This window comes from Carcharhinus amblyrhynchos, chromosome 12, assembly GCF_965287045.1.
Source record: "Carcharhinus amblyrhynchos chromosome 12, sCarAmb.v2.hapA, whole genome shotgun sequence".
In the NCBI taxonomy this organism is placed as follows: Eukaryota; Metazoa; Chordata; class Chondrichthyes; order Carcharhiniformes; family Carcharhinidae; genus Carcharhinus; species Carcharhinus amblyrhynchos.
The window spans coordinates 24,530,802-24,550,209 of NC_137335.1; the positions used below are offsets into that span (position 1 = coordinate 24,530,802).

The 19,408-nt window shown below is 45.3% G+C and overlaps 1 protein-coding gene across 1 annotated transcript in view; it reads left to right on the top strand.

Moving 5' to 3' along the window:
* The window catches only part of LOC145350856 (plasminogen-like), a 107,188-nt gene that overhangs the window by 38,894 nt on the left and 48,886 nt on the right, over nt 1-19,408 (top strand). The window contains exons 7-9 of the mRNA XM_080200231.1: nt 2,051-2,169; nt 7,226-7,388; nt 7,645-7,766. Coding sequence (XP_080056357.1) covers nt 2,051-2,169; nt 7,226-7,388; nt 7,645-7,766 — 404 coding nt within the window. The remainder of the gene's footprint in view (nt 1-2,050; nt 2,170-7,225; nt 7,389-7,644; nt 7,767-19,408) is intronic.

Here is a 19,408-nt window from a genome sequence, read left to right on the forward strand (position 1 = left end):
CATTTCCTCCAAAGCTTGGTTTATCCAACAAAGACAGGAATCAAACCTTACAATAACTTAACAAAGATCCTTGAAAAGCTTTATTCTCCAAAGCCATTGATCATTATGGAACTGTTCAAATTTCTTTGAAGGAGTCAAGGGGAAGGCGAAAGCATTGCTTGTTGTAAACTTAAAAAGGCTAACATAACATTGTGAGTTTAGCGATTCATTAGAAGATTGTCTTCGAGATTGTTTAATTTGTCATCTACAAAATGAGGCTATCCAAAGGTAGCACAGTGGTTAGCACTGCTGCCTCGCAGTTCCAGGAATTTGGGTTCAATTCCAGCCTTGGGTGACTTTGTGGAGTTTGCACGTTCTCCCCATGTTTGCATGGGTTTCCTCTGGGTGCTCTGGCTTCCTCTCACAGTCCAAAGTTAAGTGGATTAGCCATGGTAAATATGTGGGATTTTGGGGTTAGGGAAGGGGAGATGGCCTGGGTAAGATACTCCGTCAGAGAGTCGGTACAGATTTGAGGGCCTAATGGTCTCCTTTTGCAACTTAGGAATTCTATGATAAAAACAGCGGTAGAAATCATAGTGTCAATGGAACAAGCAGGTAAAGCGGTTTCATAACTTTGTGCAAGAATGAAGATGCACAACTTGGCAACTGCCCATAAGACAATAGCAAGCATATCACAGATGTGCCAAAATTGACCATTCAATGAATGAATGCTGGAGTAATGATAATCAATGCAAGAATTGTGGCAAAATGAGTCAAATCGCAAAAGCTTGTTAGGTTATATCAGTTTCCCTTCAGAAGAATACTCAGACGAATAATCTGGGTACATTCAAGGAGAGAAAGTAGCATTCTACAAAAATAATTTACAGCATGAAAGAAACAGATTATGACTGCGAAGAAGAGAATGTTCAGAAATATGATGAAGAGCTCCAACTGAACATCTTGTACATACAGGGTGGATCAAAAATCCTGGTGATTCCAAAGTTAAGTGGACAACATATTGGGATGGAGGTTTATACAGGTGCTGCTGCATCTTTAAGTCCCAAGATTACTGACCACCAAAAGCAGAAGAATCTTCCTTTAAAACCAACTGATGTGATTTTAAGGATATACATGGAGGAGATCGTGCTTTTAAATGGTTATATCCTGGTCAACGTAGTGTTGATTGACCAACAGTGGAATTGCCTCTCCATGTGGCCCATGGTAATCTTCCAGGTCTATTTTAGAGATCTTGGTAGGAGAAGATAAAGCTTAACTAGAGTGCTGTCACAGATTGGTTGATGCCAAAACAGGCTACAGCACCTTCTGGATAAACACAAGAGTGTATTCCAAGAAACACTTGGCTCAATGGAGGGAGTTAAGTGAAACTCAAGATAAAACTTAATAGTCAATCAGAAAATCTCAAAGCAAGAGTGGTGCCATTGGCCATTCATCCCAAGGTTAAAGAATTAGCACAACTTGTTAACACTGGTGTATTAGAGCCAGTTATAAAGATTGACTGGACTACTCACATTGTACCTGTCATGAAACCAGGAATTTGTGATGATTTTAAAATAATCATAAATCCACTGTTGTTTGCTAATCAATATCCACTCCCTATTGGTAATGTTTCCAGGAACAGCAAGTGACATGGGCCAGTACTATATCTCCTTGTAGCCCAGTGTCAATTCCTTTCTGATAACACTTGTGAAGCACTTTGGGATATTTTACTATAGTTATATAGACCCTACGTTGTAGTTGTTGTCCCTGAGTTGCACTTGAAAATGTTTCTGGTTATAGCATTTTGCTAATCACACGGGGCAAGCCTCACAGATACTTCAATATTTAATGGGCATAATTTCTGGTGGTAGAGGTAGCCTGCCATTGGGAGGGATCATCCACTCCCACTGATGTCTATAGGGTTTTTTTGTGTCCCACATCCTCTGCTGCTGAGGAACGTACCATGAGAGGTTGCCATCGGTGGAACTGGAAGATCCCACTGGCGGCAAGAGCCAGAAAGTTATGGTTAATATCAAAGATTATTTTTGCCAAAAGTAAAAATAAGGGCTTTCAGTTTTCCAGATAAACATCTTGAGGAGAACTACTGTCGGAATCCAGATGGAGAACCCAGGCCTTGGTGTTTCACAACTGACTCCAAAAATAGATGGGCTTTCTGCAATATTCCGCGGTGTAGTAAGTTTTTCAGTTGCTTCATACATGTCCTTTAGAGTCTGTGTGATACAATGGATTATTACACTGCAATTTCACATTTAGGACTTGCTTATTTGATCTGAGCTAGGCTAATGAGTGAAAGTATTCTATTGCCTTCTGGTGTTTTGCATTCACTGCAAACTGAAGGAATCATTGCCCTGTTGGAGATACCATTTGTCAGATAAGATGTTAAATCTTGGACTTCTCAGAACATAAATGGGGGAATCTTACAAAAAAAATGACAGACTGTTGTTTCTGATGAGAACACCTGTGTGTTTCTGCCAAAAAAAAATCAAGGGGGCACATTTCAAACCATCATACAGGGAGCAAGACATTAGCAAGCTGTCAAAACCGAGCTGCAGAGATTGGGGTGCCAGAACACATAAAAATCTGCGCCCCCCCCCCCCCCCCGCCCCCCCACCAGCCCACCATGGAGGCCTCAGGAGCTTGCCTTTCCACCCAATTGGGATAGGCACTTCTCAGCATCCCCCTCAATTATCAGCTCCAACCCTCCCTCTCCTGACAGTTGGAGTTGGCACCCACCTCCCTCTCCACGCTCCCCCCGTCACCAACAGCCATTGTCAACATCCCATGTTCCTCTGTCTACTCCCAGCCACCACTACATAGGAATGAGTATCACTTTTCCCTCTTGAGGTTCCCCTCTCATCATCACCCTCCCCCATTAGAGCCAACCTGACAGTGTCAACCTATGCCAAGGGGCAATGCCAGAGGACATTGCCAGGTCTCTTCCTGATCATTGCTCTCTCTCCCAAGGGCTGTGCTCACTCTTACCCCCCCAGGGAAATCCCCATGACAGTTTCACACTCAGGCTAGCCTGTTGAAAACCGCACCAGCGTGACATCACATCGCACGCGGTCTTAATGTAGGGGGATGTCAATATACAGCAAGGAGGCAGGTTAATGAGATTCAAATAAATTCAATTGAAATTCATGATGATGTCATCAGCAAGGGGCGGCACGGTAGCACAGTGGTTAGCACTGCTGCTTCACAGCTCCAGGGTCCTGAGTTCGATTCCCGGCTGGGGTCACTGTCTGTGTGGAGTTTGCACATTCTCCTCGTGTCTGCGTGGGTTTCCTCCACTGTCCAAGATGTGTGGGTTATGTTGATTGACCACGCTAAGAAATTGCGCCTTAGTGTCCAGGGATGCATAGGTTAGAGGGATTTGTGGGTATAATATGTGGGGATATGGGGATAGGGCCTGGGTGGGATTGTGATTGATGCAGACTCGATGGGTTGAAGGGCCTCTTTCTGCACTGTAGGGTTCTATGATTCTATGATGAAGATTAAAGATCATGTTCTTGCAACTTGAGGCCCTGGTAGCATTCGCACGGATGACAAGAGCAGCCTCAACTTCGCTCCCATTGGATTCCACTGTAGTATTTCAACAAATAGAGGATAGTTCCAGACAGGCAATCTGTACCAAAAAATATGCACTTCACATGGCAGTTTTCTCAGTGTATTTCCTTTTCTCTGCTCTCAAACCCATTCTAGTAAATATCAGAGTCATTGATCCCTCACTCCTCACCTCAGACACAGCATACACTATTAAAATTTTCCATTAAATTTTGTTTTGTCTTAGATTTCAAGCATCTCTTTTAAGCAAGTTCTTATATTATTTTTCTTACTACTAATGTGATATTTAAAAAATAATGATCAAGTAGCTTATTGATTGCTGCATTTTACATTAGAAATGAAATGAGGCCAATATTGAAGATTTCTGAATCCTATCAGTGTGAATTCTTCAATGTAATTGGTGGCTTGTCCTGTTTAATGCCATCACTATTGCTGGTGCCTGGGGGTTGCTTGACATATGCCAAGTTCAAATTAACATAATGAAAATAACCCTGCTGGATCTTCAAAGTCAAAATCTGTTTCTCTGCTGAGCACAAAATCTGGGTAATAATTATTTAAAGAAATTTTTTTGTTGGTTTTCCACATTTTCTTTTTCCAAGCTGTGCTAATTACTATTATTGTCTATACTTTACCTCTCATTGCACAGTTACGCAAAATCAGATATGAGAAGGATAAAGAGATAGAAAACAAAAGATGAAGCAGCTGTGTGGTGCCTTATCCTAGAGCTGTCTCAAAGCATTGTACAGGCAATGAACTACTTATGTTACTTCTGCAGTTTAGACACTTATTACATAGACAAATACAGATTGTAACTTGCAAACAGAAAAACCACATAAACTACAAATAAGATGAATGAACAGTTAATTTGTTTGTGTTGTTGACTGAAGGATGAATATTCACCAGAACAGAACTCTGGGGCAAAATTTTGCCATTTTTGGCAAAATGTCATCTCAGGTGAGAAAAGCAAAGGGTAGCCTGCTGGCCGTGCTGTATTTTCAAACACTTTACCAAAAGTATCCAGGGGCCAGATCCCACAATGTCATCCCCTCAGCACTTCCCTTAAAGAACTCCACCCTCACCACGAACATGGAACCATCACCCTACACAATACTACCCTCCTTCCAACAACCTCCATGCACTAACCCCTAGAATGATCTTGGCAGTGTACAGGCAGTACTAGGTACACTCTTCTCCTGGGGAATGTATTCACCTGTGCACATCTGGTGGGTTCTTCTTACCAGGTGCATGTTATGGGGGATTTGTTTTGATTCATGTGCTCTTATGCTAATATGAATGGACATTTTAACATGAGGCGGCCAATCGTGTGTAAATGCCTAATAATGTCATTTAAATTGATGCAAATGGGGGTCCCAACTTTAAAGTCATTCATGGGGGGCAGGGACAATGGCAATAGGAAATGCTGCTGGTGTAAAAGGCACTTTGGAGTTCCCGCTTGACTCTTTGGCCTTTCCACTATTTCCACTTCCTGAAAATGGTAGTGGAAACTCCCTTCCTGGTTTGGTTTAACCTTACCTCTGGAAAAAAAAACATGTCTGACATTGCAGAATTCCCTTAGTACTGCACTTCTGTGTCAGCCTGGATTCGGAGTTCAAGTTTCTAGTGTGGAGCTTCCTTCAGCCTTCTGACTTAGACGTGAGAAAGTTATCATTGAGCCAAGGCCGATATATGTGTTCACTACCACCAACTTTCTTTCTATCAAAGGTCTTGATTGCTTTCTGGGAATCTGTCCACTTTATTGAATCTGAGACATCTAATTCACATGAAAGTGTGATTGCAATTAAGCCAGAAATTGAATTCATCCACTATTATCAATATCATTGGTTAGTAATGAGAATAAGGAGCTTAGCCTATTTTCAATCTCTTTTGCCCAAGGACGCCAATTGTAGTAACCCCCTGCTTGCCGCTGCTGAAACCAGTGAGCAATTCAGGATTTATGGCTCACTTTCCCCTCTCTGCACCTTGTCACTTCCTACTCAAAGATAACAGACTAACAAACTGCCCATGAGCCTCTGTTCACATTGCTCTGCTACTGCTCGCTAACAGGTGCACAGATCCTCAAACTATCCCAAATGAGCTGAAACATGATAGATTTAATGATTTAGTAGATTTAGTGATGGCCCCCTATGAGACATATAAGATGATGAATGGGATGGATAGGATAGAGGTGGAGAGGCTCTTCCCGCTCAGAAAGGACAGTAGGACTAGGGGGCACAGCCTCAAGATAAAGGGGGGGCGGTTTAGAACGGAGTTGAGGAGGAACTTCTTCACTCAAAGGGTGGTGAATCTCTGGAATTCTCTGCCTGTTGAAGTGGTGGAGGCTGCCTCGCTAAATATTTTTAAGATGCGGGTTGATGGGTTTTTGATAAGCGAGGGGATTAAGGGGTATGGGGAGAGGGCAGGAAAGTGGAACTGAGCCACGACAGATCAGCCATGATCTTATTGAATGGCGGGGCAGGCTCGAAGGGCTAGATGGCCTACTCCTGCTCCTATTTCTTATGTTCTTAAAGCTAATGCAGAGAAGTATGAAGTGACACATTTTAATTTAACCAGAGCACCTGGAAGAAGCACACACAGTCACAGAGAGAATGTACAGACTCCACACAGACAGTGATCCAAGCCAAGAATTGAACTTTGGTCCCTTGTGCTGTGAGACAGCTGTGCTAACCACTGTGCCACTGTGCTGCCCCTCTTACTACTAACTTAAACTCTTATTACTAACGACTACTGCACCACCATCTTTCCTAACTGTTGAGTGATATAGAATGCACTGTCTGAAAAGATGATGGTGGCAGCAGATCCAATAGTACTAAATCTAATTTGGTAAATTGAAGGGAAACTATTTTCAGGGCTATGAGTAAAGAATAAGGAAGTAAACTAATTGGAAAGCTCTTTCAAAGATCTAAAATAAACATGATGGTTAAAAGATCTCCTCTTGTGCTTCATCCTATTTGCACAAGTTACTACTCTACCAATGACACTATTCCAGCTGAGGGATTTTATCCTTTAGAAGCCATCTTCCTATTATACAAGCTTTGATAGAGTGTGCAATGGTTTGCCGAAAAGGACCGGTGCGTGACTTGCTATGTGGCCATCATCAATGCAGTCAACAGCCCAAAGACAACTCCTCCTCACATAATTACTTCCCTTCCGTAAGGATGAGGAACAATTACCAGAGCTTTCCTAATGCTAAATCTGGGAACGGGGGAGGGATAGAAGTCCTTCTTCCCTCATAACAGCACTGCACATGAGTGATCTGCTGCATTGCATTATCTTTGGACCATGTATTTTTCCTTTCTAACAATCTAGATTTGATAAGCTGGTGTTAGCAGTAGAAAAAAGAGTTAATCATAAGATCACTGCAAGTTTAAATTAAGAGCTTTTAGCTCTCACCTCCCCCCGTACATTGTGGGCAAACAACTTTTCTACATCCATTTTCCGAGCTTGTCTCAGTAAAATGACTACCCGAACAAGGCTTTGGAAGGCAAAATCCAGACATCTCTGTTCCCATGCCTTCGCTTCTAATGTTCTGTCCTTTGGAAAATGTGAGCAGGTTTATTCATGTTTCATTCATGTTATACAAATATTAACGCAAAACCCTCAATAATAAACTTGGCGCTACTGTTCTTTTTCATGTCTGTTGAAGCTGAGGAGCCCCCTGTTATTGAAGGAGAGACAGAGTGTTACACAGGCAAAGGTCATTCGTTTCGTGGAGCTGTGTTGACAACCATTTCTGGTAGAACCTGTCAAAGTTGGGACACTCAGAAGCCGCACCTGCACTCAAGAACTCCAGACAACTACCCCTGCAAGTAAGTAAATGTCAGTAGCCCTTGTGTGAACTGGTTTCCAGCATCATCCCTGATGAAGGAGACAGATCTAATTCACTTCTGTGGGTGCCTGAGTATGAGTGCAGATTTGTTCCAAGTTGTGTGCAGTCATGCAAGCGCCAAACAGGATTCAGAGTGTCCATACTTCCACATCTTCTGTCAATGAGATGAAGCTAGTCACACACTGAAAAAATGTAATATTTATTTCTGATTAATACTCAAACTGCTCTTTTTTTAGAGGACTGGAAGGTAATTACTGCAGGAACCCGGATAATGAAAAGGAGCCCTGGTGTTACACCACTGACCCAAATACAAGATGGGAATATTGCCAAGTACCAAAGTGTGGACTTGTGCCACCAGGTGAGAATGCCATAGTTCCAAGATAGCGCTTTATTTTGTTATTTATTTATTTATTAGTCACAAGTAAGGCTTACATTAACACTGCAATGAAGTTACAGTGAAATTCCTGTAGTTGCCACAGTCCAGTGCCCGTTCAGGTCAATGCATCTAACCAGCACGTCTTTCAAAATGTGGGAGGAAACTGGAGCACCCAGAGGAAATCCACACAGATACAGGGAAAACGTGCAGACACTGCACAGGCAGTGACCCAAGCCAGGAATCGCATCTGGGTCCCTGGTGTTGTGAATCAGCAGTGCTAACCACTGTGCCACAGCGCCACCCCTACCATGGTCTAGTTCTTTTTATTGAACCCAATAGTAAATTTCCACTAAGCTGTTTGCTGCTTTGTCAATTGGTCTACGTATTGATACGAGCAGATCTTCCACCATGTTACTTATTGCGTCATATGTGTTGCTGCTTTCTCATGACAGGGGCATTACAGTATATGGCTGCTTGCCAAAAGTTTATTAAAGGCAAACATTACACATAATTCTGCCTCTATCTGATTTCAGCTATGTACACTGTTCTCTGTCTCATTCTATCTCTGTATGACTAAGACACATTCTTCTCACTGATGTCTGTATCATCCCTTCAATCTGCCCATCTTTTGGATATCTTTCGTGTCTTTGTAACTCAGATGATTTAGACTAGAATTGTAATCATTCTCCTGGTGTCACAGAGACCTTGAAATATGAAAGCATAAAAACATGCAGCACAGGAGCCCATTCAGTCAATCACGCTTGCATTGGTTCTTTGAGAAAACTATTCAGTTAGTCCCATTTCCTCAATACCCACATACCTGCTAATATTTTGTTTTCATGTATAGATCCACTTCTCTTTTGAAATTTACTAATGAATATGTTTCAACACCATTTGAGGCAGTGGCTCCCAGATTATTAAAGCTCGATACTAGAGAAAATATTCTCCTCTAGTCTCCTTTGGTTTTTTTGCCAATTGCCTTAAACTGGGTCCCTTAACCACTCTGCTTAAAGGAGAACAATTCCAATTTATCTACTCTTTCCATCTAAATGAATTCCATCATCCCTGGTTCTTCTCTGCACAATCATTCCACAGCCTTGGTGTGATACCCAGAATCAGACACAATGGGAGCGATTTTACCATCGGGTTGTGCCCATTTTCGGTCCTAAAATTTGGTAAAGTTGGGCATGACGTGAGTAGTGCAATCTGCGTTCGCTTCTGTGCCAATTCACACTTTACCAAGGCCCGAAAATGGCTGCAATCAGGAACCCGCCCAAAACAGGCACCACATCAATTTAAATATATTTGCATAGATTTCAAACACTTAGCGACCTGCGTGCCTCACTTTACCAACACCTCTGCCTTTACCCCCGTGTTCACAAAAGTGGAATTGGCCTGGAACAGACATGCTTGATTTGGGCCCTTCATCAGTGAGGGTTAGTGAGGAGATAAGTAGGAGGTAAGTGCCTACGGACGGCTCCATACTGCTTACGGGTCCTTTCGTGGTGGACATCTTCTTTTGTGGGTTGGCACTCTGCAAGTGTGTGGAGGGGGGGGATGTGGGAGAGTCTGTTGCTCAGCAGGGTGTCAAATGTCCTATCTGCAGCATTGATTCAGGTCTCATGGATGCTGCTGGGTCCTACTGCATGCAGTACTCTTCCAGCTGAAGTGCACAAAACCATTTGAAATTGCACTGCTGCAGCCTCAGAACCTCTCAAGGAGCTGTGTCCGTGCTCACGACTGCATGAATTCTGGGTGGGAGCATGTAGCTGGGGAATAGGAAGCTGTGTTGCTGGGAGGCATTTGTGTGAGGGAAATGGGCAGTAGGGACAGTGTGTGTTGCTGGGCTAAGGGCATGCAGAGTTGCATAATCTCTCCGTGTGTTTCTCTCCTTCTCCAACCCCAACTCCCCCTTCAGAGTGATGAGATGGCTTTTGAGATGCAACCGATTGATCTTGTTTTTCTTTTGGTTGCTGCTGGAGCTGAGGAGGAGGAGCAGGAGGAAGAATTGTTGGCACAGGAGACCACCAGAGTCAGGAGGTGGCGACATTCACCCGGTGGAGGGGTGGAGGGGGCAACCAGGAGAAGGAGGGAGCGGAAATCCTGGCACTTCCGCACACGAGTGTCGTTTGAACAAACGTTGGACATTGTGTGCTGCTGATGGTTCTGAATGGATACAGTGCAACACTTGTGCCATTTATTGCAGGACCTAGCAGCTCGGGGTGGGGGTGGTGGGCATCTGCTCTCAGTGGCTGTCAAATTGACAGCCATTCTGAACTTCTATGCCACTGGCTCCTTCCAGATCCCCAGTGGAGATGTATGTAGCATTTCACAATCAGCTGTCCATACCTGTGTCAAAGTCATCACAAATGCCCTGTATGCCCAGGCTGGGGAGTACATAAGCTTTCACTTGGACCAGGCCCATCAGAAAGCCTGGGCTGCAGGATACGCAGCCATTGCAGGCATGCCTAATGTGCAGGGGACCATCAACTGCACTCACATCACTCTCAAGGCCTTGCTGCAGAATCCACAAAGATTCATCAATAGAAAGGGGTTCCACTCCTTAAATGTCCAATTGGTTTGTGACCACAAGATGAACATTATGCATGTCTACGCAAGACACCCAGGCAGTGTGCATGACAGTTTCCTTCTGAGGAGCTCAGACATGCCTTTGACGAGGAGTCCAGGGTGCTGGGATGGCTCGTGGGTGACATGGGTTACCCACTTTGGACATGGCTGATGACGCATGCGTGGAAGCCTGTGACTGAAGTGGAGACCCAATAATGAGGCCTATGTAGCCAATCTCTCTATAGTGGAAAGATGCATAGGACTCCTGAAAATGCTGTTCTGGTATCTGGAATGTCTGAATGTCTGACCCCTCCACCAGTTCCTCCCCTATGTTCAATCCCACCAAACCCCATGCCTGACCCCCATGTCTAATCCCCTACTCTCTATGTCCAAAACCCCCATTCACCGATTTCTGACTTCTGCACCATCCCATGTTCAACACTCCCACACCCCATTTCCAACCACCCCAACCCCCAATCCACCCCCATGTATGACAACGCCCCCCCCTTATCCTTCATATCCAAATCCCTCCCATTCATATTTGACCACACCCAGGCCCCCGATGTCCAACCTCCCCATTCCTCCCGATATCTGATCCCCCAATCCCCATATCTAACCTCAGCACCCCCCTACTCCCTTCCTTTCAACTTAGGCCCTTACCATCTTCCTGGCTTCTTTTTCAATGGGACCTTTAAACTCACCTGTTTTACAGCAGCTACTGTTATAAAAAAGAGGCCATGTCCTTCTTCACTCCGATTCTTTTAAACTCAATGCAATGCTGCACCCAGAGACCCATTGCAGTGCTTGGATCTCATCTGGCCTAAGTCAGGAAGATTGGGTGAGACAAACACAGGTGACATTTGGTGTAGGTTTGTGGGTACAGAAAGGCAATCCAATGCTGATTGTCACTCATAAGAACATAAGAACATAAGAACATAAGAAATAGGAGCAGGAGTAGGCCATCTAGCCCTTCGAGCCTGCCCCGCCATTCAATAAGATCATGGCTGATCTGTCGTGGCTCAGTTCCACTTTCCCGCCCTCTCCCCATAACCCTTAATCCCTTCTCTTATCAAAAACCCATCAACCCGCTTCTTAAAAATATTTAGCGAGGCAGCCTCCACCACTTCAACGGGCAGAGAATTCCAGAGATTCACCACCCTTTGAGTGAAGAAGTTCCTCCTCAACTCCGTTCTAAACCGCCTCCCCTTTATCTTGAGGCTGTGCCCCCTAGTCCTACTGTCTTTTTTGAGCGGGAAGAGTCTCTCCACCTCTATCCTATCCATCCCATTCATCATCTTATACGTCATCTTATACTCCAGAGAAGTTATGAACCACTGGCTGCAATTTTACCATCTCGCCTGCCCCAGAATCAGGACGGGTGAGGCTCGCAGAACAGAATTCTCCGTTGGCTGCGGGTGGGATTTTACGAGCCTGACCTGAGCCCCCAGTCCACGCATTAAGACCGATTTTACCATTTTTATTCAAAGTGCTGGGCGGACATGAAACTGGAGAGTTTCAGATATGTTTTCTGGGCCTGTTTTGAGGCCTCTCCCCCGTACGCACTCTGTCTACAAAAATATCAGTGATTCTGAATCTCGCTGCAAAAGCGGGCAGGGCTTAACGCGCCCAAAACCATGCAACTCTGATCGGAGGCTCCAACTGCGCGTGCATAGAGAAAAAAAAATATTGCTAATCCCCTGCCATATCCATTCCAGGCTGGATAATGCCTCCCCCTGCCCACAATGGCCATTGAACCTCTCCAACATTACTGACCCACTTATTCACCCCCCACCCACCCCCGACAACCCAGGCCGATAGCTCCCTCTCCCTCTAGCAATCTCAGGCAGAACGGCTGTGAATCCCAGCAGCTCCACCCACCTCCCCCCCCCAACCCCACCCCACCACTGATTACAGCGCAGTACAGGCCCTTCAGGCCTCAATGTTGCGCCGACTAGTGGAACCAATCTAATGCCCTCTAACCTAAACTATTCCAATGCCTATCCACTGACCATTTGAATGCCCTTAAAGTTGGCGAGTCCACAACTGCTGCAGGCAGGGCATTCCATGACCTTACTACCCTCTGAGTAAAGAACCTACCTCTGACATCCGTCCTATAATTACGACCCCTTAATTTATAGCTATGTCCCCTCGTGTTAGCCATTACCATCCGAGGAAAATGGCTCTCACTGTCCACCCTATCCAATCCTTTGATCATCTTGTATGCCTCAAATAGGTCACTTCGTAACCTTCTTCTCTCTAATGAAAATAACCTCAAGTCCCTCAGCCTTTCCTCATAAGACTTTCCCACAATACCAGGCAACATCCTGGTAAACCTCCTCTGCACCCTTTCCAATGCCTCCACATCTTTCTTATAATGCGGCGACCAGAACTGTACGCAATACTCCAAGTGCGGCCGCACCAGAGTTTTGTACAGTTGTAATATGACGTCACAGCTCCGAAATTCAATCCCTCTACCAATAAAAGCTAACACACCGTACGCCTTCTTAACAACCTTATCAACCTGGGTGCCAACTTTCAGGGAGCTATGCACATGTACCCCGAGATCTCTCTGCTCGTCAACACTACTAAGAGTCCTTCCATTAGCCCTATATTCTGTACTCCTGTTACTCTCACCAAAGTGAATCACCTTACACTTTTCCGTATTAAACTCCATTTGCCACCTCTCGGCCCAGCTCTGCAGCTTATCTATGTCCCTCTTCAAACTGTAACATCCATCCTCACTGTCTACAACTCCTCCAACTTTGGTGTCGTCAGCAAATTTACTAATCCATTCTTCTACACCCTCCTCTAGGTCATTTATAAGAATGACAAACAGCAGTGGCCCCAAAACAGATCCTTGAGGTACACCACTTGTAACTGAACTCCAGGTTGAATATTTCCCACCAACCACCACCCTCTGTCTTCTATCAGCTAGCCAATTCCTGATCCAAACTGCTAAATCACCCTCAATCCCATGCATCTGCATTTTCTGCAGTAGCCTACCATGGGGAACCTTATCAAACGCTTTGCTAAAATCCATATACACGTCAACTGCCTTACCCTTATCCACCTCTTTGGTCACCTTTTCAAAAAACTCGATAAGGTTTGTGAGGCAAGACCTACCCTTCACAAAACCGTGTTGACTATCCCTAATCAATTTATTTCCCTCTAGTTATCCTGCCCCACATCCCCCCTCCCCACACTAATCACAGGCACAGTGATCCCTATCCCCCCTTACCCCAGTGATTACAGGCAGTTATCCTGCCCCCCTCTCTACGCATCAATCACAGGCGGAGTTTCTGCCTCCCCCCCCCCCCCCCAGTAATCGCAGGCAGTTTCCTGTCCCACTTTCCTCCCCCCACCGATCACAGGCAGTGTGATCCCACACCCCCTCCACCTCACTCTGGACCTACCTGCACAAGGCCCCCATCTCCCCCCAACTCTAATTGATGTATGACAGCTTCCTCTCTCTCCCTGTCCCCAATCATCAGAGTGGCACTGACCCACCAGCCCCCCAGCAGCACACCTGCAAGTGCTATCTTGCCTTCCCCTCAATGCTAACAAGCAAACTGCATGGAACTTGATGGGATGCTCTCCCAAACTGCTTGTAGCTGAACAGCCCTAACAAGGGGCAGCTCCATAAAAACCTCAAAGACGTACAGGCAGGCAGGCAGTGCAGGAAAAATGTCCAAACACCCAGCACTGAGATTCATGGACAGTGACGTCAGCAGGCTGCTGGATGCATCAGAGACGAGGTGGGACACCCACTTTCCCCCCAGTAGGACACAGACCCTGGAAGGCAGTTGCCGCTTCAGTCAGGGCCATGGCACTGGCCTCCAGACCAGGGAAGCAGTCCCGCAAGAAGGTCCATAACCTCATCTGGGCAGCAAGGGTGAACCCCCCATCGAGCATCTTCCCCCAAATCGCCCCCAGATCACTCCAGCCCCAGCACCCTGAATGCTGCCAGCCCCTGACCCCTGAGCACCTCCTTCCTATCCCTGTAAGAGCCTTACTGCACTTGCCTTCTGAGGGCTACCCCCGATACTCTGCAGTAGTCATGTCATAATTTCTTTTATGGGTCCTTCTGTCCCCACAGAAGACCATCCATAACACCTGACAGTGGGCGAAGACAGGGGGTGGTGAGCTAGACCTCCAGGTCCTCGCCCGCTTTGAAGAGCAGGCGCTGGAGCTGTCCAGGGAAGGCGACATCCAGGCTGTCAGCGACAGCATGGTTGGCTTGGAGTCAAGAAGGGTGCACCTGTCAATCCTCCACTCAATTTGAGGCAATTTCTAGGGGGTATGGGTTTAAGGTGTGAGAGGTAAGGTTTAAAGGAGATGAATGAGGCACATTCGTGAGTGGTAGGTGCCTGGAACTCACTGCCAGGGGAGGTTGTGAATCAGCCAGGCTGAGTGGGCCAGGGGCTTTGCCGCACTTGCAGGTTTCTCTCGCATCCAGAGTGCCATAGATTGCACCCATGTGGTCATCAAGCCGGGCACATTTGTGAACATAAAGTAATTCCACTCAATAAAATAATAGCTGTGGCCAAAGGACTCAGATTCTTCAGGTCTGTCAAGGTACCCATGCAGCTCTCTTGCTAGGAAACCTCACTGATGTTACATGTGAGAGTGTTCTAACCTGAAACACTGGTTTCATATGGTGTATTTTTTTTTGGCAAGAAATATTTGCGAAACAGTGCAGTCTCAGATCTTTCTTTTGTTAAACCAACAGAAGTATTTATTAAAGTGGAAGAATGATAATAAAGTACTGCAAAGGACAATCTTATACTTCAGCAAATTAACAGTTAGCACTTATTCCCGCAAAGACTGAAAACTCCATTACCTAAACTCTGCTAAGACCCCATTTCCCAAACAACAACCATAAACCCATTGGTCAAATCTAGTCAGTGATTATCACATCATACACATTAAGTGACCAGGTCCAGCGAAGAAAATGATCTTTTGCACGATCTGGCTTGCCTTTAACACTTCATCTCTAGCTGTTTCCTGAGGATGGCTGCCTTCCTCTTTCTTGCTGCTGCTTCTTCAGCACCTTGACTGTGTCTAAACTGTTTCCTGGTTCATAGCACACAGAATCCCACAACATTCATGCGCATCACCCAATCTCAAAAACTTCACGCTTAACCACTCCATTAGCCCAAATGCTTGATTAATGAGGATTTATAACCTGGATATCTATCCAAAGTCATTAATGAGGATGAAACCATTCAAACACACAGGGTACTGATATTTTGTCAGCAGTAAGAATTTAATGGTAGCAACAATCTGACACTAAGCGATAACGCCCAGCTGGATAATCTACAGAAAACAGTGAGTGGAAAGGAAATCAAAAGCACTCTCGGTCTAGGTGCCCCCACCATCTGTCCGCCTTGATGTCAGTGTAAAGGAGGCAGATTGCTGATTTTGATGCCCTGTTGGAGCAGATGACCTTGGTGGTTATCCTCTGACAGGCAGGTCTTGAGCTGGCTCCACCTGGAAGGGTTTGCTTAGCAACATGGCTGGTTACTACTCAGTTGCAGCAGACTCTGAGAATGGCACGATACTTAGCAGAGAGGCAGTAGAGATACTGCCCTGTCCTGGGCACCTGAGAGGAGGCCCCCGAGAAGATAGCCAATTCATCCACCAGTGTGAGATGTGTCCTCATCTCTCTGCTGGCCAACGAAAGATGGGTACCCATCAGAAACTGGTTGCCACATTCTTTCCCCACACAGTCAGTCACCTCTAAAGGTTAGAGCCTTTATGAGGGCTTGCAGGTCTGAAAACAACCCCAAGATCGCTTCATTCTGACGCTGGTGCTGCCTCTCCATGAGAATTTTCACACTCTCAATGGATGAGGCTATGTTCTTACAGCTCATGGTCAATGCAGTTCTCATGCTCCATAAGGATTTCGCCATGACAGGTACCATGGTAAACTCACCAAATCTTCCTGCACATCCATCTGGACATCCAGCATTTGTCACCTTACGGATGACTCCAGTGGTTCATCGATTCTTAGGCGTTTACAGCATGGAAACAGGCCCCTCGGCCCAACTTGTCCGTGCTGCCCTTTTTCTTAAACCCCTAAGCTAATCCCAATTGCCCGCATTGGCCCATATCCCTCTACACCCATCTTACCCATGTAGCTACCTAAATGCTTCTTAAAGGACAAAATTGTACCTGCCTCTACTACTACCTTTGGCAGCTTGTTCCAGACACTGTGTGAAAAAATTGCCCCTCTGGACACTTTTGTATCTCTCCCCTCTCACCTTAAACCTGTGCCCTCTAGTTTTAGACTCCCCTACCTTTGGGAAAAGACATTGACTATCTAGCTGATCTGTGCCCCTCATTAGTTTAAAGACCTCTATAAGATCACCCCTTAGCCTCCTACGCTCCAGAGAAAAAAAGTCCCAGTCTACCCAGCCCCCCCTTATAACTCAAACCATCAAGTCCCGATAGTATTCTAGTAAATCTTTTCTGCACTCTTACTAGTTTAACAATATCCTTTTTATAATAGGGTGACGAGAACTGCACACAATATTCCAAGTGTGGTTGTACAACGTCAACAAGACGTCCCAACTCTGACCGATGAAACCAAGCATGCCAAATGCTTCTTCACCACTCTGTCCACATGTGACTCCACTTTCAAGGAACTATGAACATGCACCCCTAGTCTCTTTGTTCTGTAACTCTTCCCAGTGCCCTACCATTAACTAAGTAAGTCCTACCCTGGTTCAATCTACCAAAATGCATCACCTCGCATTTGTCTAAATTAAACTCCATTTGCCATTCGTCAACCCACTGGTTCAATTGATCAAGATTGTGTTGCAATCGGAGATAACTTTCTTCTCTGTCTGCCATGCCACCAATCTTGGTGTCATCTGCAAACTTACTAACCATGCCTCCTATGTTCTCATCCAAATCATTAGTATAAATGACAAATAACTGTGGACCCAGCACTGATCCCTGAGGTATATCGCTGGTCACAAGCCTCCAGTTTGAAAAACAACCCTCTACAACCACGCCCTGGCTTCTGTCAAGAAGCCAATTTTGTATCCCTTTAGATACCTCATCCTGAATCCTGTAAGATTTAACCTTATGCAACAACCTACCATGCAGTACCTTGTCAAAGGCCTTGTTAAAATCCATGTAGCGAACAACAACTGCACTGCCCTCATCCACCTTCTTCGTTACCTCTTCAAAAAATTCAGTCAAATTTGTGAGTCATGATCATCATCACCTTTGGACTCAGCATGGTCCTTGTCTCCAGCAAATGTCCGCCTGTCAGTGCACTGGGCACTCCTTGCCTCCCCCATCAGCACCAGCAAGTGTGATGTGCCCTCACTGCTGTACGCTATCAATGCTCCCAAAGCAATTATGCTCTCCACCATGCCAATATCTTCACTGGTGCTCGGTGCGGATTGAGAATATGCCATGGGTGCATCCTGCAAGTTGTGATATTCCCGTGTCAATGAAGGGATGTCAGTCTCCTATCTGGCTTTGGTGGACGGCTCATCTGAAAGCAAATGTTCAGAGATATAACTCATATCACAAAGACTTAATTTTCAACATATGCTGCCCATTGCGACTGGTCTCAATTGCTCTGAAGTGAGTCAAAGACCAGTGCATAACTGAAATCGTTCTGAGGGATTCGCTGTGCGAGTTGGTGGTGGAGGAAGAGAATCTAAACTCTTTTAAAAGTACCTGTATATTCACTTTAAGTGTTGTAAGCCACAGAGCTTTAGGCCAGTTGCAGGAAGGCGGGATTGGAAAGGGCACCTGAGTGTCATCAGGCTGGCATGGACAAGATGGCTGAATGATCTCCTTCTATGCCGTAACTTTTCTTTGGTTCTATGGATGAAACATCCAGTCATCACTTTTACCCTCATCCTGTCTTGATTCTGCACATTGTGCTGTTGCTTTCTTCCGAGACATCAGCCTCAACGCACTCTGACCATCTCCCTCTCCGCTCATATCCAAACTCCAGCGCTCCATCTCATGGATGGTGAGGATGGTTAGGTTGGCATCCCACCATCAGTGGCTGCTATCGGCTAATTGTTGTGGCTAAATTTCTGCTGCAAAGTAAATGAAGAACTCCTTTGAGCACTCAACCCTTCACCTCCAGTGGCATCCCATGCTGCCCTTCAACTCAGATCACTCGAAAGACTAGAGAACTCCTCTGGACACCTGACTCTTTGATGGACCCAAGGCTCTACAGTCATCTCTTCAGTCTTGAGATACATGGGCAGAGTCCCCTGGGGATCAGGGATGTGGAGAAAGTCCTGTGGGGGATCAGTCTGAGTGTTTACAATAGTTACCCAGATGTTAGAAGAAGATTTAATTCTTCTAACATTTTAATGGAGTAATTCTTGGTGTAAACCTGTCAGTATAATGGAAGTTTGTGATTTGAAAAGGCACTTTTAGTTGGGTTCCTAGCACAGGGCAATTGCCTAGGGGAAGTTTGCAATTCTCCATAATTGCCATGCAAACCCTTACTTACAAAGTTCCGAAAGAGATTTCCCAGCACATGTTTGGAGTACTACCCAAATCTAACGCTGGGGATATTGGAGGTTATGGCTCAATGGAATTCTTTAGTTTAGTCCAAGTTTTCAGATGACTTCATATCTACCTTGTGTTTTTCAAACTTACTGCTGCTCCTCTTCCAAAATATCCATCATGTGAGAATCCCCTCCTTCAGCCTACACCTGTCGCTCTGTTTGCTGTCGGTGCTTTTAATAAATCTTCAAATGGAAATAACTCTTGCAACATGGGAATGAATCAGGAGTAAAACTGGAAGTTCAATGTAAATTGACGTTGAACAAATTAAAAATACATTTAATGCTGTGTTTTTACACCAAAATGCATTGGATGTATTTGCTGCTAAGAGAAATCATAGAAACCCTGCAGTGCAGAAGGAGGCCATTCGGCCCATTGAGTCTGCACTGACCACAATCCCACACAGGCCCTACCCCCATATCTCTACCTATTTATCCACTGATCCCTCTAACCTACGCATCTCAGAGGCAATTTTTTTTAGCATGGCCAATCAACCTAACCCACAC